The following is a 25,815-nucleotide window of genomic DNA, read 5'->3' on the forward strand; positions in this document are numbered from 1 at the left end:
TAACAAACTGAAATTCAAGCTTGCTGTGTATAACTGTAGGGATAAAATACAGTAAAAATAAAGGATAAGATTCAGATTTGGCTGTGACCGATGGATATTCCACTAGTACTTTGGAGCTCCAAGTAAAATTAATTCCCTGTTTTACTAGGTCTTTTTCATGCATTACTATCTCAGCACAGTTTAGCCCATGCCAAAATGTTCTTTCAGTTTAAAAAGGCTATGTTACTACTATAAGTGATTTGGTGGCATTGTGCCAAAGACAAAGTGCTGTCATTTGCAGAAGTAAACAAAGTGAAAAAATACTTCTCTTTGAACATTTTTCAATTAACTATAGTAATTGGGGGGGGGAAGGGAAAGGGGTTTCTTGGTTGTTCTAGTGGCAGGAAGTAAGTCAGGTGGGGCTTTGCAGCATCCTTTAACTGCAAAACTTTCCTCTTGCCTCTTACGACCTGCAGAGTAAAATGAAAACTTGAATATAAGCAGGATAACTGATAACTTATCCAAGCACCTCATCTTATGATGGGTTTAAAGATATTTTGACTCTTGCGTGGGTCAGAAAGAGAAATTTCTGAGAAACAGTGACAGAAGAAAGGAGCTGTCAAAATGGGCTCAGAAAATCTAGATGTGTTTATTGTCGACTTAATAATGATTTAAATAACTTATTTTAATTGCTTGGTTTGAAATCACTCCATCTTTTCATAGCTTCACAACCCATATGCGTATCTTTCAGTCATGGCCTGACCTTTTCTATTCCAGCTATTTAATTAACGCAGTGTAGTATTCTGCGAGAATTATTCTTGTTTGCAGGATATGGTACCATTTAAATTTGTTAATGTAAAGGAGCAGTGCATTGTTGATAAATTGTTGGAAACCAAATTAGCTTTATCTTGCAGCTAGCTGATTGCATTATTTCACTCATGGGTATAATACTTCTCTAAATATGCTAATTTCTCTTTGTGTGGTGACATTTTTACTGTTCTCATTACTGACATTTGTAATATTTGGGGTGGGGAAATCTTTTCTTGCTTTAACCTCATTATAATGCAGCTAAAGGTATTTGAATATTCTCAGAAAAAGTGCATATATAGTCAGGCAAGTGGAAAGGTTATTTTGTCTCCTGGCCCAGAACTTTCATGCCTATAGCATGACTTGAATGGACTTAAAGGCACCTAGATCCAAAATTGTGATACAGAAGCCCATCCAGTTACTAATTGCCCAACCATGATAGCGTATCTATTGGTAGGTGCCTCCATTTCAAACCTCAAAGCTTTCAAGGTGGTTGCGTCTCTGTATTTGTGCCTATCTGCCTGTGTCTGGACTAAAACTTTCTAGAATTCAACTAAGGAGGAGTTGGTGGCCTGGAGCTCTGATAGACTAGTGATGATGGATAAAAATTACATGGCTGAAGCTGTTATTGCTGCCAAATGCCCATCCCATCCCTGAGGCAGGCCTGGCTGATCCACTTATGAGTTGGCACCTAGACTGTGCTGATTTAAGCCTGGCTTATTAAGATAAACTGAAAGCTTTGACAGGTTTGTTACAACCTTGAGACATCTGGAGAGTCTAATTCAGCTTAAACATATGTATCATGTAATGGTTGAGCTGAGCAGCCCAGGAGAGTACCCCTCCATGGTGCACTTCCCAGTTCCGAGCGTATTAAGAAGTGCCATTTGCTTTCCAGTCATCAGGTTTTAGAACACGTTTGCTCTCCATGTGGCTTTCTTCAGAGAGATTCAATGAACTTAAGCATCCCCTTGTTTCTTATACCTCTCTCCCAACAACTCCTAACACCGTGTTTACAATCTTGTACTTTCTTGTGTCAACTCAGATCTTGCAATCTGACAAGTAGCAATAGCATACCCTATGAAGGCTAGAAGCATTTTGGCACAAAATGGGCGGGACCCAAAATTCATTCAAAGATCCAAAAGTGACATTTAGCCAATTCTGAATATTCCTTCTAGCATCCAAAGAGAGACCTGTTTTGCAGGAATTTCCCTCAACTTCTAGACTTCAGCTGGAGTTGTGACAATGTAGTTTCAGAACTGCCTTAAAAAGCACTAGTGTAGCAGGGAGCTGTAATGGTTCTCTTTACACTCTATCTTAAACAACACCTTTGAAGGTAAACCTGTGAGGTGCGAGCAAATCCCATTCTTCCCTCATCAAGTTTTGACATCCCTTTCCTCTTAGTTACTTAGGAACAGGTTGCTTGTAATCTGCTCTGTTTTGGGCTTGGTTTGGGCACCTTCCAGTCTGTGCATTCTGTACCTTTCAGCATCTTTTCTTGCCTTTTTCTATTGAGCGGTTGGGCAGACTTCCAGTTCTAACATCAGACAGCGATTTCCTTGAACTTCAGGAGGAAAATGATTTTACAGTGCTTCTTTCTTTTTTCTAATATCAACAAGAAACAAAAATACAGACACATCTTCAGCTTATGAAAGTTGAACAATTTCATTCTTAAATTCAAGTATCGATGTTACCCAGTGGGCATTCATTTATACCTTTTGATTGCAGGCTGTGTATATTAATGTTGTAAAGTGACCATCGTAGTGGAGATGATTAAAGGTTTGTGGTAAGTCAGAGCCTGTTGCAAGGTCCTTTAGGGAGATGTGGGGTAGCTCCTTTTTCTTATGGAGTTTACCTTTGTGGTTGGCCAATGAAAGACATCTCAACAGATTCCCTGTAGACTATGCTGTAGATTCTTTACTGTAGCTCTCAAAAAGCATATGCAAAAGTTACACCTGTCTTGGCTTTGAGTACATTTAAAGCATTTTGTAATCCATTTCTGCTTGTTCTGCTATTCATCACTTGCTTCATGATAAGCAGATGAAGATTGTATTTTCTTTGAGGGGGAGGTGGAAGCTGCATGATGTCTTTCCTCCAAACTCGTTTTGATGGCTACTTCCCTACCTCACTTGGACAGCCTTCAGACTCAGTGTCTTAGATATTTTAGGGATGTTATGTTGGAGCTCCAAGCTAAGCAGACCACAGTCCCTAAGTTCTTTCATTTTATTTAGAGCCAACATGTGCAAGAAGCTGCGAACAACATCAATGGAGTATTTTGCATCCCAAAGATTGATGGTTTCCTGCATCCCTGAAAGCCTGAGGATGGTGGAAACGAATTGAGTCACATGAGGATGCTAGGCTTGAGTTGGGAACATAGGGTGAAAATCTCCAGCTGTCTCCTAGGGCTAGGGCTGCCTCAGTGTAGATCTCTTTGTCTCCGATGCCAGCAAGAACAGCTGGTCATATTGCTGTGGTACTGGTCTGTCTATTGGGTCTCTGGTGAATGTGATTTTCATTTCTTATCAGACTGTGTCATTGTTCTCCTGTTGTCTTATGTCAAAACAGCAAGGAGTAACGTAATTATTGCTCTGATACAATTAATGGTATAGGCATTAAGGAGTTTGTTTCTGTTGGTCTGGCTAGTCACACTTGGCTGTCATACCATAGGTATGCTGTGTGCTTTCCAAATGAGTTTTCTGTAGACCTGATTGTCTGGGTAGATGTTTGAGATCAGATCGCTACTGAAAACATAATGCTCACAAAATGTTGTTTGTTCGTGACTCTCTACCATGTGATTCTGTATAGAAAGAAGAGGCTAAATTGATTATTTCTGTGTCTGTGCTTTTCTGTACGGGGGCATATATGATTTTAAGATTAAATTATTCTATGCTTTGTGATCACAGACACAAGATTCTTGAAAGTAGGTACGGTAGCACAAGATTTTAATTTCCGTTAGAGTATTTCAACAAGGTAAGGCAGTTTGGATGTCTCGGTATAAAAGTGCAACTTTAATCTTTTGCAATTTTATTGTTTTGCCAAAAAAAGCATCAGAAGCTTATTTTAAATTTCTAAGTACCAGGTGCTTTTGAAGCCGGGATATAGAAGATATTACTGCTTCTAATACTAATGCTGAATTAGTAAATGGTTGACAGAGTGACATTAATGTTCAAAAGGAACCTGAAAATATTGAAACTCATCTACTGAGAGGACTTTTCCAGATATACTAATAGGTTGACAAATACTGAGTTCTAGTAAATTTTGCATATCACAATAAGCTTCCAAAATTCAAAGCAGTAGCTCTATCATGGCTTCTTCTAAAATTAAAGGTCACCTTCAGTCTCCAGAAGAGCAGGTGCAGCTGATTAGAACAAGAGTTCATGCACATCGGAGTGGAGTCTTGGCCCTACATCTTGGGCCTAGATCTTTTCTAATATTTAGCTCTTGGTGTTTATAGATAAAGAAATTTTGCAGGCAGTTGTTATTTGAAAAGAGAAAGAAAATCTCTGGAGGGAAGATGGTAAAGATATGTTGACATCACTAGCAGCAGATTGTTGTATTATAAAGCTGTGAAACATAAGCTTCTAATGTAACCAGTCTGTGCTTTTTCAGTAAAACCGGAGTTTCTTTTATGTTTTATATTTATATTAAAAATCAGAACGAACGTTACGAAATTTTAAGGTTGAAAATTAGAAGAGCTCAGTAGTTCACATTTTGGTGAGCTGTATTAAGTTGAATGTATCTTTAGCTCTACATTATGTCAAAGCAAGATTTTACATTCTTTGTATGAACCCCAAGATTCAAAACATACAGTTAACAGTTTTTCACAGATGTCATGTTGCTGCATGAGAACCTTCATAAAGAGAAACAGCAACTTGAAACAAAGGTTAAACTCACTTCTACTTGTTTTATCCATGTTGAAAGAAATAAAATTATGTAAACAGATGGAATAATAGCCGTGCTTTTTGTTTAATATTCATATAATAATGCCAGTCCCAGAATCTAATATGCTGATTGTGCACATGGGTTTTTGTGCACTCCAGAAACTGTTCTAGAGGTTCACATGGTGGGTCTGTCCCGTTTCTTTCAATGCAATGATTTATTTAATTCAAAAATACTTCTTTTATTCTTTTAATGTATAATTTCATTTCAACAATTATACCTCTGACTCAGTTATTAATCATAATTTGTATCCTGTGTATTATAATAGTGAACAAAGTGATGAATACTTCCATCATAACCCCTTTGTCAATCAAATTCAAAAGGCAGTTGTATTAATGAGTATTTATTACAACGGCTTATGAGAAAAAAAAAATTTTTAGAACACTATTGACTATTTACTACAATAGCTTATGGGAAAAGGGTGTATTTTAAAAGATCTCTATTCTTTTGTTGCTGTTATTTTGAGGTTCTTGTCAGTCAAGTTTGCAGGATAGGACAACAGTAAAGTCATAAATGGCTACAGTTTCTGACAGAATTTTATTTGGTGCATTCATCAATTTAAGAGTTATGCATTCATATTTACTACTTACAAGGAATAGAAAAAGAAATAAACTTCACTTACAACTGCAACAAATTCTTTTTTTATTAGAAATATAGTTGTTAATTCCCTGATGTGCTGGTTGCTTTACCTTCAACCATAATGTTATATGAATATTAAGTTTTGTATTAAATTTCCCACCTGTTAGGAAAGGTTGTGAGAAATATATATCAGTGCCAGTGGGGTATTGGGAAGAAATGGGTTTGCTACTGAATTTTCTCAGCAGCAGGTGGGTATAATTTACACCCCAAACAGACAGAAAGGTGGAATTGTAGCAGCCTAGCTTAAGGAAGAACAGTCTCTCTTTTGGAGAACCTCTTATATCCTGGTGGAAGGTTTTAGTCAAAGACCATGGTGTTTTCCTTCAAAAGAAAATGAAATGCCATTTATCCGACATGCATTTATCTGCAATTTCGTTGTGTTTCACTTTGCTTTCAGCAATTTTGCCAATAAGAAGTATACAAAGTTCACTGGAAATACATTTAGTATGACTTCTGTTGGTTGTACATATCCTAATTTTCCTGGGTTTGGGGGAGTGGGAGAGGAAGGGGCTATTTCAAATGGCAGAAGACGCTGGCAGGAGCTTTGAGGACAAGGAGGGAAAGAAAAACATTTCTGCTAGAGGAGACCAGAGGAGCTCAGATCATTCCACATTGTTCATTAGCTGAAAAGGGACACGACTGCTTTCTAAAAGTGCACTACGGGATGGAAGGAGAAGAGACAACAGGCAGAAGCTGGCCAGTGTTTCAGGAAGAGCTTTCTAGGAAAAGCCCTAGGGGATTTCGGGGTAAATTTCATAAATGTGTGCTTGACATGATACACTGCCATTTAGAGCAGAGGTGGGAAGTCCCTCCCAGTGCTGTATTCTGGGCTCGACCTCTTATTCCACCTCTAAGAAGTCTGGCAGCTATTTCCTTTTCTTTATCAGAAGGACAGTTTGAGGTTTGAGGGCATAGCCCACATTCTTATCTTGCTTCATGTCGTGAGTCATTCAAAGCTTACTGTAAGAAAAACTGTGAGATGCTCAGCCCCACCACAGGAGGACTGGAAAATGAGTGTAAATACAAGTTCCTGTTTTGGTCTCTTTCTTCTCTTTCGATGCCCTCCTTCAGTGGCAGCAGACACAGAGGGCAAGGAAGAGTGTGTTGACTTGAGGCTACCAGAGTAAGTTTCAGGTGCCAGTCTTACCAGTGCAGACTGGTGTCTGCAACTGCTAACTATCTGTCAGTAGCCAAAATATTTGTGCAAATCTACATTAGATGCCCCCTGGCTATGCTGCCTGTGCAGTATTGACATGGAGTAAAAAATAATAGTTACAGCAATAACTGGTCAGGAAGTAATACCTAGATGTTCATGCGGTATATCCTGAAAACTACTCATGTATATTTCTATGCATGCTGTTTGCTCAGAGTAGGCTGATCATAGTGCATAACGTTGTAATCACATGCAGATGATTTAAAGTTGTTTTTTAATTTAGGGAGTTAATCTACTGTAAAATCATTAAGACTGACCTCTAAACCAAGTCACTGCTCTTTGGTTTGGGGAGTTTCCCCATCCTTTCCACTACCTTATTTTTACCTACTCCTGGTTGTTGGATAGTTAAGATTTTGGAGGTTAGTTGATTTTTTTGAGTAACCTGGCTGCTGTGTATTAATGTATTCAAAATTCCAAATTTTGCTTTTAACTTTTTATATTTTTTGTAAAGAAATAGGGATGAAGCGTTACAGATTTACAAGAAAACAATTTCACAATTCTTACACCAAATACGTTGCCAGGATTTCCTTGTACTCCCTCTTTTAGAAAATAATTTTAATACTTCTCAAATCTCATATTTAAGCAGCAGGGTGTTTTGGCAGAAGCCAGCTACCACACGATAATGAACTCTTCTAATGTGCTAAATTATTTTAAATGAATGACAGTACACTTAACTTTTTAATGACAGTACATTTAACTTCTGAACAACTTTGATCAAGTCCACTTTTCGTCAGACTGCCTGCTGTGCTAAATTCTTTATTCCCAAATCCCACTCAGTTATTCAGAAAAATTGTTAATCAGAAACATTAAATTATTTTCTCTCTTACAAGCACAAAGTCTACTGGAAAGTACTTAGCCAATTCATTGCTTTTCTTTTACCTGCCCTCAGTGCTGAGTCTGGATGTGTCTTCATATTTGACAACACATGTAAAGACGACTGGAGACCTTTGTTTTTTTAATTGGAAGATCTCTATTTCGCAATGTGTTACCTTTCTACAGAACACCTACCTTTTTCGCCAATTATATAAGCTGTCACAGTTACAAAACTCAAGCTGAAACTTGGTTTGGTGTTTCAGTTCCTGGTTGGATTCTGTACGTGCCTTGTGTAAAGTCAAAACATGAGACAAATTATTCCTGCTTCCTTTTGTACTGTGAAGGCACATCATTTGTTGAGCCTCCTAGAAGGAACTAATTTAAAGTATTCCTTTTCTCTTTTGGATCAGAGTACAACTGAGAAAATGAAGACTCCAACAGGGCTTTTCTTTTCAAAGGGAATACGCATTTCTATTCTCTCCTGCTACCTGATCTCCTGTAGGAATTTGATGTCTAATGCCCAAGATGTGCCATGGACATTTTGTTTCTTTGCAACACTTTTTTTTTTTAATACCTTTTACTTATAAACATCTGTGTCCAAACTGTTTGCCCTTATATATGCTATACAACCTAGGTTTTGCCCAGGAATTACGTCAATTTCAGGTTAGGAAATACTGAGAAGCAAGAGCCCAGCTTATGAGGTCTTTGTGAAGCTATGATAATAACTAAGGAAAAGATTATTATGATTTTACATTACAAATTTTTCTGCTACTCTCTCTTTCAAGAGATGTCTTCAGATATCTCTTTTAATTATTTTTTACCACTCCTACAGCATATAGTTTCATCAGAAATCTCTGTTGGTCATGAGCAGAGTTCTCCAAATTATCATAATACCTATTTGATACAGAATATGGTATTTTTCTTTTATCATGTGCCTTTTCTCTAACAGGCATTTAGATATGCATGACAAATACAGGAAAATAATTATGTCTAGCTGGCTGCTGTTCTCACCAAGGAATACATAAAGCTGACACTTAAAGATTCTTCCCACAAAGTCAGCAAGAAACCCCATTTGTCTTTGGAAAAAAACACTAATGTTCATTTATCTAATGCTTTACTTTTTTCTAAAACACTTCAGACTTCACTGCTGATTATATCATATGTATTGTATGTGATTATATATATATCAGGCAAAGATAAATGCTCATTTAACAGTGATTTTAATACTGTTTGAAGATAGGAATGATTAGCATTTTACTAAAACAGACTGTCCTCTTTCATTGTTTCTAATTTTTATAGGGAAATAGGTTTACAACTGAATAAAGCATGATGACATGACAAAAACCTCCAGCAAATGTTCAGTAGAGTAGATATACTCAGATAGAGAGTACCTCAGCAAGTTTGCTGATGATACAAAATTGGGAGGAGCAGATGGTACCCCAGTGCTGCGCTGTCATTCAGAAGGATCTAGACAGGCTGGAGAGATGGGCAGAGAGGAACCTGTTGAAATTCAACAAAGACAAGCGCAGGGTCTTGCACTTGTGAAGGAATAACCCCCTGCACCAGTACAGGCTGAGGGCTGACCTGCTCAAAGGTAGCTCTGCGGAGAGGGACCTGGGGGCCCTGGCAGTCCTGGTGGACAAATTTTCCATGAGCCAGCAATGTGCCCCCGTGGCCAAGAAGGCCAATGGTAGCCTGGGCTGCATTAGGAATTGTCCAGTTCCAGGCTCTCCAGTACAGTAGAGACATGGAGTTCCTGGAGCAAGTCCAGGGAAGGGCTGCTAGAATGATTAAGGGTCTGGCACATCTCTCCTGTAAGGAAAGGCTGAGGGAGCTGGGCCTGTTCAGCCTAGAGAAGAGAAGGCTCAGGGGGAATCTGATCAATGTATGTAAGTATCTGAAAGGTAGGTGTCAAGAGGATGGGGCTAGACTCTTCTTGGTGGTGCCAGGCAATAGGACGAGAGGAAACAGGCATAAACTAAAGCACAGCAAGTTCCATCTGAATATGAGGAAGAACTTTACTGTGAGGGTGACTGAGCATTGGAATAGGTTGCCCAGAGAAGTTGTGGAGTCTCCTTCCCTGGAGATACTCAGGAGCCCTACTGAGTAGGCCCTACTTGGGCAGGGAGGTTGGACTAGATGACCTCCAGTGGTCCCTTCCAGCCTCAGCCGTTCTGTGATTCTGTCTAATTGTGGCTTTTTGTCTGGCATTTGTACAAACTCTTGTATGAATTCATACAAATTCTTGAGCTCTGAGCTTCCTACAGTATATGCACTGTGGTTGAAACCACACCTTTTAAAAGCACAATATGCATGTGGAAATCACATTAGAAAGCCACATAGAATCAACAGTAGGTTTCAGTGAGTCTTTGTGTCTCTCCCAGTAAAAATTTCTGCTTTCAGCAGATTGAACTGTTGACTGAAGTTACAGGATAAACCTGAAGCTTTTGCAGTGAAACTCTGCTTTACAAATCCTCCAAAAAAAAAAAAAGGCACCAATTTCTTGCATTTCTTTGGATTTCTATCCTCTAAAATAATTAAAGGTATGGCCCTTAAAACAAAAACAATTGAGTCATCAAAAAGACAGCCATGTGGTGATAAACTTGGCCTAAACAGGAGTAATTTCATTTTCATGAGCTGGAAAATCTGAAAGGTATGTAAGGCCAGCCAGCTCCCGTATCATGAAAGCTGCCTCTGCATAATATTATAATTACACTGCTTAAAGACAGAAGTTTTGTAAACGCCATAGGAGTGTTCAGATCTGGACTGAGTTTTGCCTTAGCCTTTGAACAGCATCACTGAAAAAACATGCTGAGCTTTAAGCTCTTACCATGCCTACAGCCAGCTCCTGGTAGCTTCGTTAGCACGTGCTGTTGTGTCTGCAGATGGTCTTTCTGCCTTACCTGGACTTGTTCCCTCTAGGTGTGCTGACCTATTGCTCAGAAACCCCTAGAGCCTCCTTCTGGGGGTAGAGAAGACCATATGGTAAGACATACGGTCCCCATGAGGGCTCCTTATGTCCGGGTTGTGCAAGTTGCTGGAGCGTGAGACTGAAGGCCAAGTGTCGTAGACATCTCTGTGTCACAGCAACACCATCCTGTCAAGTGTTGCTCTGCACATGAAAAGAAACGTGGAAATGTGGAAAACAAACTCCCTCCTGTCATCTGCCTTAAAAAAGGGAAGCCACTTAAAAATTTTATGTTCCGTGAGTCTAAAATATCGGAGGTGCTTAGGATGGAGTTTTTATGAGTGAAAGGAGAGAGGGATTCCATTTCCCTGGAAGTCCGTGGGAAAAGGGACCTCAGCCCTGATACCTCCCACTGAATTCAAGTCAAGATAGCAGCTTAATTTAGAAAACTAAAAGTACAGCTATGCTGGAGTATAAACCTTGTTGAAAGGGGGACTCACAAAAGTTACCAAAGAGATACGGCATACAGCATGCACAGGGCTCCTCTTACTGCTACCATTTGCACTTCAGCATGCATGTATTTATTTTAAACTGTATGTTTGAAACAATTCTGAAGAACCCTCATCGGTGCCCTTGTTCCCAGTGAGTCATCTCCTATGTTTTCCCCAGCTGGCACTGCAGGGCTGCCGTGGGACTGGCTGGTTCTCTATTACCTGTCCCACCACTCACACAAAGGGAGAGCACCCAGCAGTAAATGGAATTTTTTTGTCCTGTAGTGATTTAACCCATTATGCATGCCAGACCATGATTTGACCCCTAAACAGAGTGATTGAATTGGGGTTTTTTGTTTTAAATGAGCTGCTAGGAGTCGTGGGGAACCATATATACCAGTTCGGTATGTTAAATCTTAGGCATCATAGGGATACAATTTCTGGATGAGTTAACTTCAGTAGAGCTTAAAATAAAGAGTGGATTTTTTTATGATCCGAAGTTGTAGTGCACAGCTTCAACTCTATGGAGCTGTTATGTTTGAGGATTTTTTTTCTTTTAAAATGTTTTCCTTCTCAATATATCCCTAAAGAAAAGTTGTTCTGAAAGTGCTGAGTTTATTCAAGGTTGCCACCATTTCAGCTTGACAGTTTCAGTGGGGCATGTAAATCTCTAAACAGCAAAGAAGTAAATGGAAATCTTGGGTTAGTTTAGGTTTTGGATTGGCACAATAGCCATTTTCTAAAATTCTCTAGACAAAAAGACATTTTTAAACATTTTTTAGATACCTGCTGTTTAGGTTATGCTGCTGTTGCTTGGTTTAAATCAAATGCATAGGAACCTGGTTTGCTATCTCTGACATTGAGTTACGCTTCTTGGAAAGAATCCAAGAAGGAAGACTTCTCCATGCAGGAAGACTGTTACTCGTAAAATTTATGTTCTCTAAACTCTTGGACATTATTTGTAAAGATTTTTTTATTGTTAGCCTAATTCTAAGCAGTTTGGCTACAGTGCTTTATTGCTGAAGCTACAAGTGAAAATTCTAAGCACATGCCTATTTATTTTTTTTTTTACATTTTGTGTGCTAATACACTGCTTTAGTGTAAGAATGTTCTTTCAGTGTTTGCAGTAGAAATTTAACTTTAAAAAATCTACAAATGTAATAAAACAATCAACATATACAAAGAACATGTTCTTAATGTTTCATGTGCTGTGGTAGGATGGTGGTACGATGTGGTAGGCTGATGGTAGGCAACACTTCATGTATCATAAATCATCACTCTAAAGCTGTTTTTTTCTTTACATAGGTGAAGATGTCAAACCATTTACTCCTGAGAAAACCAAGGAAATTGTGATGTCTCTACAGCAACCTGCAGTCTTCTGTAACATGGTTGGTGACTGGCCAGCCCTGCACTGGAATGCAAAATACCTCTCTGCTGTGTTGGATGGAAAGACAATCCAGTTTAGGCTAGGCCTGAAGACTGTGGGTTTAGGTGAGACTGAGGTGGACAAGCATTACATGTCACAACTCTTTTTCAGCTTCTGCAATCCTCTGACTCTCTGTTATCATTGTTCACTCTCTAAGGTATTGCTTTTCACTGCAGGCTTTGATTTTAGGAGATGGGATTTGACCAACAGTAGAATACTCTTTTCTCTTTCTTGTGTGTTTATTTTTAGTAAGAAATGCGGTGGGTAACACTAACATACAAGAATCAAACATTTCAAATCCTAACCATTCTATGATTCTGTGATCTCAGTTCTGGTGTTAAACGTGATTCAGTTGTTCATATGACCTGAGTTTCCGTATCCACAGAGTACATCCTGAGTACATTAAAGAATTAGCCAATTAACCAGTCTATCTTGGGGGTTTTTATCTATAAAATCATGATAATTCTTACCTTTCTCGAGATATTTTATAAGACTGTGATGGTTTTCAATACTTTAAGGTCCTGCGATGAAAGATGCTGTAGAAGTATAAAGCATTAAGAAAAATCACTTGATGCCAGTACAGTAATTTTACCTCTAACCCTCCAGATTCACTCAGACATCTAGGAACATGCCATGAGAGAAAAGCTATTTTTGCACTTGGTTTTAAATACTGCAACTAATGTCTGTCTGCAGCCACACAATGTTAGTCATAGTCTATCCGTGGACAGAGTTTCATAACAGCAAGGGAAGGTACAGGAAACGTGCTCCAAGGTGGCAATCTGCTAGCCTCTTTAGAGGTTATGCATTGCTTTATTTGTGCCCTGTACATCCTTTGCCCTCCCAACCACATACCAAAATACATTTTGCTGTGCACTTTCTCCCTTTTCCCTAAAGTATCTTGTCTCCCTTCAGTCTTTTTTTTTTTTCCCCCTAGCCTTCAAAAATGTTCAATATAAGTCATGGTTTTAGACCTCTACCTAGCTATTTGTTCTGTACTCTTCGAACCTTGTTTAGTTGGACTACCTCTTTCTTGGAATGTAGGGCCTGCAGAAGAGGGTCTACTGGTTCTTATGGAAGTGGTAGGATTTCATCACATTGTCTTACTTAACAATACTGTGTGAAATTTGCTTTCTTCACAGCATCATGACCATATTATTTCATGTTCAATTTTTGCAAGAGAAGTGATGAAACACAAAGAAGTGTTAGAGGGAAAATGCGTGGTGTTTAGGATTTCAAAGCATTTTACCATCATGGTTTAATGATTCCTATGCCATTCCTGGGAAAACAGATGTTATTTATTCATTTTCTATAGATGGGATAACTGAGGTGTAGAATTAATGTTGGTACACATCTTCACAGCAATATCTCTACAGTTTAACGGGGTATCAGCCAGTTCTTGTACTACATGTAAAAGGCATCCCATTCGGAAGACATTGCATATATGTGACATTTTCCTTGATACCTGGTATCTCGGTTGTAATACACAAAGCTTACCAGGTAAAAAGATAGTTTTGGTCCTACTCTCCATTAATTAGTAGGCACTTTTTGAGAGCCAAATGCTAATGTCAACTGGGAAAGCTTCTGATGGGATTGATGGAGTGTTATGTAGCTAGGTGATGGATTGATACTACCAACTAAGTAGATAAGAGTCATCACTTAACAATAACTTGTAGTCACTAGGGATATAGAGTGGATTTAAATTGGAACTTGTATCTTGAAGTTGCATCTATCTGTATTTTTGCTTTTTTTTCTAAAGACATCAGTCCATAGGCAGTAATCAGTTTGTCTCCAGGAACCTCCATTATATGCTAATGTGAACTAGAAATGTCTTTAAGAAGATGGGTAGAGCCTTCAGGGGTTATATTGTAACTGAATGAGACCAGTGATGCTATAAAAAATTTGCATTGTAAGGGTATATTAGTCAAGCCATTAGCCAAGCCATCTCAGAGTATGAAATAATGTAATTCATTTTATGTGCCATTGTCATTTGAAAGGTGGTTGATCTCACTGTTGCATGCTTAACATCGTTTTTTAACGAGGGCCTCTCTTTCTTAACGTTGTTGCTAACTTTCGCAGATGAAACAGAGGCAGTGATGTGGTTATAGAAAGCAACAGGAGAATACAACTAAAATTGTATTGGTCTTTCTGAATATTTATCCCATGTTTACAGCAGACTAATTGCCCTAAGACTAGACTGCCACTGAGTTGGAAACAGCTACAAGAAATAAACTGTTCTGCTTGTAGGTATGTTTTGGCTTCAGAGTTTCTGAGATTATTTAAGCCACAAGGTTCATCTGGAAGCTCCAAAATTATTTGTGACTTCTTATTATGAGAACTTCTTACCTTTCTTTAGTGCCACATCTGCATCATGGGTGGGGATTCCCAAAGATTCTTTAACATAAAAAAAGTTGCAAATGGGGCAACTTGGTGGGAGTTGGTTGGATTTTATATTTGCTTTTCTTGCTAGTTTAGAAGCTCTGGAGGCACACAGAAGGCACGTTTGAAACATGGAAAATGCGTGACCTGGCAGTATTATCTGTGTGAATTATATGTACCTACCTAAGTTTGTGTGTTTGGTAGTGTTAGTCTGATTACACAAGTTAAATAATATGTGTCCATCAGAGGGGAAAAATACAGAGGATTAAGTATTGACAGAGATAAGATACCTCCAGAGAGAGTACCAGTGTTCATTACACAAACAATGAAGGTGCTATTAATCAGGAAATCCCTACCCATCTAGTTCCAGCCACACTAAAAGATTTCTTTTTCTGAGGTGAAATAAAGGGTGGGCAGCAGCTACAGAACTAGAGTTTCTGGCGGCATTATAGCCCATCTTAAATTTCTTTTCCAACCTAAACAATTCTATGATTTAGAATTTAGATCATTTAGTTCCAACCCCCTGCCATGGGCAGAGACACCTTCCACTAGACCAGGTTGCTCAAAGCCCCGTCCAGCCTGGCCTTGAACATTTCCAGGGATGGACCTTTCACATCTTCTTTGGGTAACCTGTTCCAGTGTCTCACCACCCTCACAGTAAAGAATTTCTTCCTTACATCCAACCTAAATCTCCCGTTTTTCAGTTCAAACCCATTACCCCTTGTCCTATCACTACAGTCCCTGATAAAGAGTCCCTCTCCAGCATCCTTATAGGCCCCCTTCAGATACTGGAAGGCTGCTCCGAGGTGTCCATGCAGCTTCTCTTCTCCAGGCTGAACAGCCCCAACTTTCTTAGCCTGTCTTTGTATGGGAGGTGCTCCAGCCCCTGATCATCCTCGTGGCCCTCCTCTGGGCTTGTTCCAACAGCTCCATGTCCTTTTTATGTTGAGGACACCAGAACTGTACACAATATTCCAAGTGGGGTCTCATGAGAGCAAAGTAGAGGGGCAGGATCACCTGCTTCGACCTGCTGGTCACGCTGCTTTTCATGCAGCCCAGGATACGGTTGGTTTTCTGGGCTGCAAGCGCATACTGCCGGGTCACGTTTTCTGGTTATGTAGTAAAACAAGAAAACAGTGAGTTTACTGTGAGGAAGCTGAAGATAACAAGAGGTTGTGATGTTGATCAGTTATAAGTCACAAGATCTCTGGAGGAAATTTAGAGATGTTAGATAGAACTGATGCTGTCAGAAATGCAGCTGGATGGAAAAGGGCTGCAACTTGGACATCTGCCCAAGAGGTTTTACCATTAGGGATGGCAAAAGAATTCAAGCCTCTGAGGTTTGATATAGAGAGAGACTGTAAACGTGGCATTAGACTCAGTAGCTGAATAAGAGGCTGAGAATACAGTACAAATATCATACACTGACAGTTGCATAAAGCTGAGATTTGAGGTGTTTATTGGACTTGGATGTGGATGGACAGTTTTCTGGTTTGTTAGTGTGTCTGTGCTTTGTTATAGTATTAAATGGCTATTCCTTTCTTGGATTATTCATTTAAATATTTTTAATTCTCCAGCAGCTGTGAATAGACATTTGGTTTTCTTTCAAGCTTAAATGGAAGAGACATTTCACTTGCATTCTTACTAGAGCTTTAGAGTATTTCCTAAGGCTGTTATCCTTTTTTCAATACCCTTAGTATACATTGCAAACATTGTCATCTGAGTAGAACAGAATTTGGCATCTGTCAGGACCAGACCTTAACTAAGGAGGGGAGCTGCTTCCTCCAAAGAGCACTTCTTCTCTCTCTCCCTTCTTCTCTTCGGTTTGAATCTGTGGCATTAAGTGAGAAAGAGCAGGACTGCCATGTCTTCAGATACCATGTCATCAGACATCACTGGTAACTTTAGACTTACATAGGTTAATCTACAATTTATCATTTATGAAACACCTTCATCTTTCAGTCATTAAGTATTAGCAAACTGTTTAATAATGTTCTTGCTTTCAGCTTCCCATTGCGAACATTTTCACCCTAGTTACAGTCTACAAATCCATTTAAGCAATCTGTCTAGCTTGCCCAAATATGATTTTTATTGTTGTTTATTTTTCTATAAGCACCCACACCTTGGTACTGAACAAGTTATAAATTAAACCAAGAATTCTGTCCTGAGGAGATTGCATCCTAGAAGATACTCTTGCTTTTCATAGTTGGATTATTTTATTTTTTTTTAAAGCTCAGAGTGAAATACCCTGTGACGTAGAAAGAGCGTATTTCTTGCCTTTAAAACATTTGCTCCTGAGTTATCTTGGATAAAAGGCAGTGTCCTAAGCACTCTTTGTTCTCATCAAAATAATACAGATAGTGCTTGTATCTTCTCTCTCCTTTTTCCATCAGACCAGCTTTTAGTAAAATGATGTGCATTGCATTAATGACTGTCTGTCAGGAGAGGGCATTGAACTGCAATACAGACAGGGAGTCAGATACAGGGGGTTTCGGTTATGGCAGGTGATTTATGTGTCTTGTATTTGGTTCTCAGGTAGGGAGCCCTTTCTACTGCACAGACCCAGGTTACAGGTTGCTGAATAGTTTATCTTACATTTTTAGTTAGTGAATTTGATAGTGAGGTGAAGGAAACCCACTGCCTAGGCTATTACAATGGAAAAGGGCAAAAAGATAGTGATAAAGGTTTGTAAACGCTGTTCTTCCACCCAAAGGGAATAAGAACAAATGCATGAGACTTTATGGGAATTGCAGCAATAACAAAATGAGAGAAGTAAAGAATGAAGAGCTGCTGCTGCACAACAGTGAAAGGATCCCATTTCTGAGTGGCGCTATGCAAGTGCACAAGGTTAAATTGCAGTCATTGTCAATTCATGCAGGCTGCAGTAATTTTTTCCCAGTAGCAGTTACAGTAAAGTAATATTTTTTTAACACTGGATAAGTCTCTTTGAAGCTGGCACAATTAGCAGCTGTGGGAAATGAAGATCTCTGATAATCCACAATTAAAATATGCTGTGATGTGGGTGATGTGGGTTATCTTGCAGACCTTCCAAGTGGCCTGACCTTGAGCTGAAAGCTGTATCAGTAAGCCTGACCGAAGCGTGATGGGAACAAAACACTGCTGGTAGATACTTTTTATGTCTGCCAAGGAACACCACAATATGCTTTTGTTAGTCCCAAATGAAAAATAAGGACACACGGCATTTTAGATAGATCATCAGCACACATGTGGCTCCATAATTTGCTTCCTACACATTAGTGTGCTCATTTCATTATTGCTTTAGGGAAAGGGAAAGATGAACATGCCCATCTGCATAAATTCATGGAGACAAAGTAAAGGGTACAGAAATACTTGTGTGCACATTTGCAGCTCACACTTAAGAAAGGAGATGAAGCAAAGGACAGGCTCTCAGTTGTTTAGGGAACTTGGGCATATTGTTGAGTTACTGTGCTGAAGGATGCCTTGCACATGAACAACAGTAACTATTGGTGTGCCTTTACCTTACCAGCAAGATCAAGGTAACAGCCGTTCACTTAAACCTTAATGAAAAAAACAATAGTCTCAGACTTAATTATGGGTTAGGTGATGAGAACCATGTTACTGACCAGAGCCAAGCCACCTACTCCCGCTTAGTATCTCATGTTGCACTATCCAGAGCTGAGAGAGAAACTACATATTGTTTTTACTGATTCTGGGCATGCTTGTGTAATATTTGGCTTTTCTTTTGTTGCTCTAGTTCCCCAGTTTGAAACCAGCTGTAGCTACGTGAAGGCTACACTTGAAGAATTTTTGGCTTGGAGTTGTGGGCAGCCTTCTTGTCTCTCTGGACCATTCAGTTGCTACGAATACTCCAAATACTGGGCTTATGCTGACTACAAATACATTGCCAGGATATTTGAAGACAAGCCAGAAATTTTCCAGGTAAAACATTAATATGATCTCTTCCTAATTTAATCATTGCAAATTATCTAGTGTAGTTTCTGAAACCTCTACTGCTATCCCCTCTCTGCTCATTTGTCCATTTATTTTAAAAACCTGAAATAAAAACTATTGGCTCTCAGGTTAATGGAGAACTAGTACCAAGTGGCAGCCATCTAAGAATCTGGGTCTCCTTGTATGCTTAAAAAATCCACCACAAGTGACAAAAACAACTACCAGATTGGCAGCATTGCCTTTCCCATTTAGCTCAGCATCATTTTGTCACTGGGCAGACATGGGGAGCGCAGTCATGTGTGTGACCTCTGCAGCTGAACACTTTACCTTCACCTCTGCAGAAGGTAGGAGTGAGGTGGGAATAGAGTGTGAAGATGACAGGCATCCAGCAGGCCTGGCATGTTGCAAACTTGCTTGTTGCCCCGGATCCACCTTGTACACGAAAGATACCCAAATTAACAGCTCTGCTCAGGAGAGGGGATTTGGTGGCATGGGTTCACTTTTAGCAACAAGGCTGTAACATGGGTTTGCTCTATGTTTTGCCTTGTGGCTCATTTTCTCAAGTAGCACAGTTCCTTCCCTTAATGTAGTTAGATTGACTATTTGCAAAGAGGAGAGATTCTGCATCTGTGGGATTACTATATCTTGATTGCCTGTGAAGGGAGTAAAATACATGAAGTAACCTGTCCATGGAAGTACGTACTATATGGTAATTTGCAAATGTTAGTATTAGGAAATTAGGAAACCTGTGGTATTTTCTTTTACTTTCTCCATATCTATCTGCTATTTCAATGTATGGATTCATCTACATTCCTACTAATTCTCCTTGCAAATTCTAAGACGACAAAATTAAGGATCGCTATACAAAAGGTGTAGTCTTTCAAAAGATACAAAGAAAGAACAGTAAATGAAGCCTTATTCATTTCTGTGCTTTCAAATGTGCAGATGGAATCATAATTCCCTGCAAACACTATCACTGGGATGACAGTATGAACTGGTAAGCCCCCTCAAATTAATTACTTCCTTAGAAAGCAGTTCCCATGCTCCTTATATGTATTCTATTCTTTTATACCAGTGAAATTAGTATTTTTAAGTGCTTAGTCTTTTTTCAGGTTGTCTCCTTTCCTCTCGTTCTGTAGGTTGGACAGTAAGATTTGGGCACAGAGACCATCTTACCTTTCTTTCTTCCCTCCCTTCCCAAGCGTACTAAAACACAACCAGGACCAAGTAAACTCGGGCTGCACAACTGATACTGGGTTATGTTGTTTGAACTAAGCTGGGAGCACCAGAGATGTTTCAGGCTTCCCCAGATCTTTGTGTAACTTCCTCTAGCTGTGGTCCTGCTGTGGTCTTCTTTCTTTCTGGCTCAACAGACAGCATTTTCCTGCGTTTCATGGAATGAGATAATAGCAGCTCAGAAAACCTGAATAGCCTGCTGCTTCATTTGGTCAATAAAAACACACTTGAAGGAAATTACCATTTTCCTACCTCCATCTTCCCTTTGCCCCCATTCAAGAAGAAAATTAAGGCTCCAGGAATTGCATTTCTGTGCAAGTGTCACACCACAACCTCATCACCTGACCTATAACAAGCAACAGATTGTACTCCAATTTTGGAATAGACACATGTAATGGTTATGCCATGGATTTTTTTTTAAGCAGAATCAGGGAAGGAAAAAATCAATGGTGTTATGCAAGCAAATATGGTGTATGTCATCTGCCAGTTTCACAGGCATGGGAGTGAAATGCACCCGTCAGTTCCCGACTGATACGGCTTTTGAAACACTGCTACACAATTTATGTCAGCCAAAATAATTCTTTGTAGCAATTCTCTTCCATTCTTGTTTGATTTTGATGATAACCCCTTTTTTCTTTTTATATTTTATTTAGATTTACGTAAGGTGATTTGAAGGGGAAAAGAAGGCCAACTGCACTGTTATTTATAGTGATTAATAGGGCCATTTAGAAGTTGTTTGAAATTTAGATTGCACTGTTTATCATTTACAGTTGTGTGGGCTAAGGTAATGATTCCATTATTCTAATCTATGAGCAGTATCTAGCATCTTACATTTTTTGTTCAGTTGATATTTCATTACAGAATTTGAGATATAAATCAGAAGCAAGATACATGCGTGAAGTTTAAATAGAAATGAGACCTTTTAAAGTGACATACGGGTACAGATTAACTTCATTATAAGCAGCAAATGAAATAAATATAATTCACAAGTAATGTGCCATCTGTTATGGTTGGAACACCTTTTAGTGCATTTCTTCTTACTGTGGCTTTTTATTGTAGGAAAAGAGTGCACTGTGACAAGATTTCAGTAATCCTACCAGTTCCTTTTCAGTTCATTGGTTAAAAACTATTTTACCTATAATCACTTCAACTATTTACTACAGCTGCAGCATTTTCAGAAAGTTCTTTTAAATCTAACATTGATTATGTGTGCTTTCTTTCCACTTAAATTGTAACAAAATACAAAACTATTTAGGTGTGAGTTTCAAGGGCAGAGATAGTGTTATGCTTAACTTTATCATTGAAATAGTTGTATTGGATTTTAAATTTTATGGCTGCTGAAATCTATAGGAGCAACTTTTTGATTTTTTGCTGCCTTTGACAAACGTTTGTATTACGCTTCTGCATTTTTTTTCAAATTATGCGTTTAAAATCAATAACTTTGAAATTCAAAATCTCTAGCAATACCTAATTTTTGGGAAGGCTATTGCTCATTTTGGGGGTTTCCTGATGCAGAGTCATGGTGAAGTCTTCCTTATAATAATGTCTAGCTGTAGTTTTCCTCATCCATAAATCTTATGAAAGGATAGCCATCCACCTGTCTGGAAGCAGTTAGCTTACATACTTAAATTAGGAGGCTAGACTCCTATTTTCTCTTTATAGATAGCAGAGAGAGGCAGGTTTTTCCAAGGCATGAATGAGAGTGCTTTGACAAGAGCAGGAGCCAAGCTTAAATTAGGTTCCTAAAGTTAGGTGGTGTGAATGACCCCAGTGTGCTTTACTGAAACGGAGCAAATACTGTTATTTTCTTTTTCAAGATGGGAAAAATAAAGCTCAGAGATAAAGTGATTTGCCTGAGGCCATGAGGAAGCCAGGAAGTGAATCTCTGTTTCCTAAGTTTCATTCTGTGGCTCCAGCCAAGAGACACCAGTACACTTCAAGCGCTTTCCAATAAACAAATGATCAGGCCCTGCAGGTGGCGGGGTGAGCTATAGAAACATGGGAAAGCTCTATCCAAGCTATGCAGAGCCATGCAGCAAACCCCTTGAACTATCTGAAAAACACCTCTCTCTGCCTTGTTCCAGCTGTCAACCCCAAGGGATTGCTGATGGGAGGATCAATGGACTGGAAAGCTCCAGGATCATGTTTGTAACACACGCATACCTCTTCTGCCCTTTCTTACCGTGTAATAAAGTTGGTTTAAGTTCACTGCATTTGCAACTGCGGAGGCAGGAGGAGAATTTGTCCATTAAATAATAAGAAACTTTTAAAAAGCAGCATATCACTGGGTCAGAGGTAGGGTAAAGTCTTGCATTTCCAGAATACGTGGAGAAAGCTGAGACAGGTGGAAAGATGGAGCAGATATGCCATATGGGTTATGAAACTGGTTTGAAAAAGGAATATGGGTTTTTTCCTTCCTTCATTTCATTTGTTTTTTAAATGCCATATATGAGAATTTTTCTAAAAGCAATCCTGAGCTTGGGTGGATGGTTAAGAGTGGAAAAAGGAAATAAAAGACTGTTTGAAAAGAAGCCACAGGTACCGCAAGCAATTGGACAGTCCTTCTGAAGAGCAAACAGCTTAACTTGAGTGATATGAAAGACTGGGATGAGATCTGGGAAGCTATGTAGTCACATAGAAAAAGAAGACTGTCAGCAGAAAACGTCCTACTAGAATTGAGAATTTTGGAGGAAGGGGTACAGGCCATATATGCAGGAACCCCACCAATGAGCAAAAGCTGCTATGGATAAAGAGCAACTAAGCAGTGGAGGGAGAAAACAACAGACTTGGAGAACTGAGGGTAAGATGTGAATCAGTTCAACAGCTTACATAAATAATCTTTTCATTGCTGTAGGATATAAGGTGGTCTGACTTTGGTTTTCCTGGAAGAAGTGGTAAAGAGAGCACACTGTGGATTGGTTCTGAAGGAGCAAACACCCCTTGCCATTTGGACTCCTACGGCTGCAACTTAGTGTTGCAAATACAGGGAAGGTAACAAGTCCGTATGCCTACAACAAATACAGGAGAAAGTTGTACTGTGCTTTGGAGTTAGTTTTGGACTCATGTATTAATTCTAGCTCCTGATTATTTTAGTTTTCTGAGCTCTCAATGATTGAAGAGCATCAGAACTGTTCTATAGAAAATGGCAAAATTTCAGGAGGTTGGAGATGGATCATAGAGGTAATATTTTCTTTTGCTTGAGGAAGATCTTTTCTGATCTGTGTGCTATGTGGTCCAATAATAAACATTTTAATCTTCCTCGTAGTTATGAATTCAGGAATTTGGAGTTAGGAGATAAAGAGTTAAAAATAAAAAGCCCAGAAACAAAATGGAAATAAACTACTTGAGAATTTAACGATATTATCTCTGTAAGAGCCTCTAATAGCCTGCTAGAATTAATTTAAAAGGGGAACATCAGGATGGGAGCAGCCAGCTGTGAGCAAAGTTAAAAGGGACGTTTGAGGCTCCAAACTGATTTTGGAGCTTTGTGGCTTTGTGGCTGTATCTTTCTGCCTGTTTGCATGCTGACTTCCCCCCTCTCCCATTCTTTTTTTTCTCCTTTTCCTGTATATTGGCCTCAGGGGTTTTTTGTTATCTGTTATTGCTAGAGTAACAAAACAATTTTCATGCATTTTTTAGGTTTGATAGTATAGACTGGAACAAGTGGGGTTTTAATCTAATTAATTACTCAGACATTTTATAGAACAGTAAAATCATGGTGGTCTTGCGATTATGGTGCAGGATTGGAAGTCACAGATGCTGGGTTCTATGCTGGGCAGCACCACCGATTGACAGGCTTTAAGGCCTGAGGCAAATGAAATTGTCATCATCTTATCTGTAAGAAGGGTAACTCCATTTAGCTCTCACTAAACTCTCTAGTTTCTCTCTTCTAGGCAGATTTTCATTCTTGTTTATAAACAGCCTTGAGATCCTGGGGTGAACGTGCAGCAGAGACACTCTGGAAGCCACTCTCAGCACTGTGTTTTGCTGCAGCCAGTCTGTAGACTTCAGATCACATCAGTAAGCATTATGCATTAAAGTCCAGACACTTAAGTGTATTTAGGAGCCGGAAATCTCATTGAAAACCATGAGACTTACATGCCTAAATATCATCTAAGGATCCACCTAAATACTGGGTGTACTAACTACAGTAATTTAGCAGACTTGATGCCTGCCCTGCCACTTTGATCTCTACCTTCAGGTGTTGAACTCGAGCCAGAGTTCCAGCATCACATAGCAATTCTGCCTGCCTTCTCAAGACATTTCTTCCCCCTCTGGTAGAGCAAAATACTTGTTCCTCTCAGGGAAAGATGCAGCCTAAAGCCTTTGCATGGCCTGAAAAGACAAAGTTGTTTTCCTCTTCAGAGCAAAGCCTATAAATAGATTGCGAACTTCCACAAGCTTGCAAATCCTGTGCTTCTTCAGAGCAGAAAGATTCCCTTTTGAGACTCACAATCAAGACAGGCTTTGTAACAGAATATGAGCTTATGCTAAACTTAAATAGATTTGCCTTTGCAGGAAAGCCAGGGATGACTCCTTAGCCCTTTGTTGCTATCTTGAATTTCCTCCTTGCATCCCTCGGGCTTCTTAATTTTTTGCTTCATGATATTGCTTTGTCAAGAGCCTGCAGGATTAACCCATGAGCCTCCTAACCTAGTTACTCTCTGCCCTTTCAGAGGGTCTAGCCTGGACGGCAAAACAAAGTTGCAGTAAGGCTTGAGTTTCAGGAGAACTATTTTTTGTGCTTGCACCCAGCAGTAGCTTTGGTAAGTACCAAGAAATGTCAGTGGCCTGTGGCACTTCCATTTGTGGCAGTCTCTGCAGTTCTGCCTCTCCTGCTCTTCTTTATCTCTTCTGGTTTTATGCCATTTGGTTGCTTTTCTCCCGTTTTCAGATCTGTGACTTAGAACTGATAACCAGGAGCAGTAGGCAAAAAGCAAGAAGTGAGTACCAAGGAAAGGGACAAAAAAAAAAGATCTTGCTAGAGTCTAAAACAAATAGGAATGCAGCACAAATTGTCCAACTGTGCTGTAAAGTGCTGCCTTTACTTTTCCATTGCTTAGTTCATGGGTCACTGTCGTACTGATTGTCTGGCACCTCTTAAATGTAATAAAGTGTGTTCCTTTCTGGTTATTTCCATCACCTAAAGTACTGCCATATAAAACTCCTATTTCTAAATAATGTATGTACCTGCTAAGATATTTCATTTATAGTACCCATAAAACTGGCACCACCAGTTCTGGCATATTCTTTTTTCTGTCTTTGATCTGGCCTATGTAAATGAATTAGAGACATGAGCTCCTGAGAACAAGGTCCATGTCTCAGGTCTGCTTGGTCCTGCACTGCAGTGTGTTCACCCACTTCTTTGGGCACACAGAGACCAACCTGGAACATGAGTGCCCTCATGAGCAGAATGACCCTGTCCAGGCATTTAGTCATGCTAGTAAGTTCTAACACCCAGTGGCCCACACAAGCTACATTTTTATCCTGTGTTACTGATAACACAAAAAAATACAGGTGTTTCAGGATGCTTATGTCTATGGATGTCTTTTTTATTTATGCCATCTTTGGCATAGGGGCATCAAGGTGAGTTTTACTAAGAATGAGGGTTTTGTGACTGACAGCCAAGTAAGTACTGCAGGTGATAAATAGGAAACAGAAGATCATGTACATACCCCTTTACAATTGCCACCCTCATGGGTGTAGCAGCTATTAATTCAGTGAGCGAAAGTATGTTGTCTCTAACAAAACCACTTCCTCTGGTTTATAGAGCAATTTTTAATGCTCTGAGCATCTGTAAATGCTGTGTGTGGCTCTGTAAAAGGGAGGAAGGAAGAACCAGATGGGAGAGCTTTTTTTTACATTTTATTTTATCTGCCTTTTAAAAATAATTGGTGAGAAGCTGTAAATCTTTTCAGTTAAAAAATTAAAAAGTGGAATATTTTAAAAACACTTTTAGAAGACAGCCTGTAAGCACTGCCTGTGTTCTCACTGCGTAGGAGATTCACACAGCGAGGCAGATTTATGTTTTATTGAAAACCTTGCTACTGCCTTTAGT

At 39.3% G+C, this 25,815-nt stretch overlaps 1 protein-coding gene across 3 annotated transcripts in view; it reads left to right on the forward strand.

The window, feature by feature from the left end:
• The window catches only part of HSPBAP1 (HSPB1 associated protein 1), a 39,085-nt gene that overhangs the window by 1,504 nt on the left and 11,766 nt on the right, over window positions 1–25,815 (forward strand). For 2 of the 3 annotated variants that reach the window (XM_030486109.1, XM_030486108.1), the window contains exons 2-4: window positions 12,092–12,277; window positions 18,325–18,509; window positions 22,612–22,748. In XM_030486109.1, the coding sequence (XP_030341969.1) occupies window positions 12,092–12,277; window positions 18,325–18,509; window positions 22,612–22,748 (508 nt within the window). Of the gene's footprint in view, window positions 1–12,091; window positions 12,278–18,324; window positions 18,510–22,611; window positions 24,524–25,815 lie in introns of all 3 variants that reach the window. The other variant, XR_003991428.1, reaches the window with a different exon arrangement.

Source organism: Strigops habroptila, chromosome 5 (genome assembly GCF_004027225.2).
Source record: "Strigops habroptila isolate Jane chromosome 5, bStrHab1.2.pri, whole genome shotgun sequence".
Classification (NCBI taxonomy): domain Eukaryota; kingdom Metazoa; phylum Chordata; class Aves; order Psittaciformes; family Psittacidae; genus Strigops; species Strigops habroptila.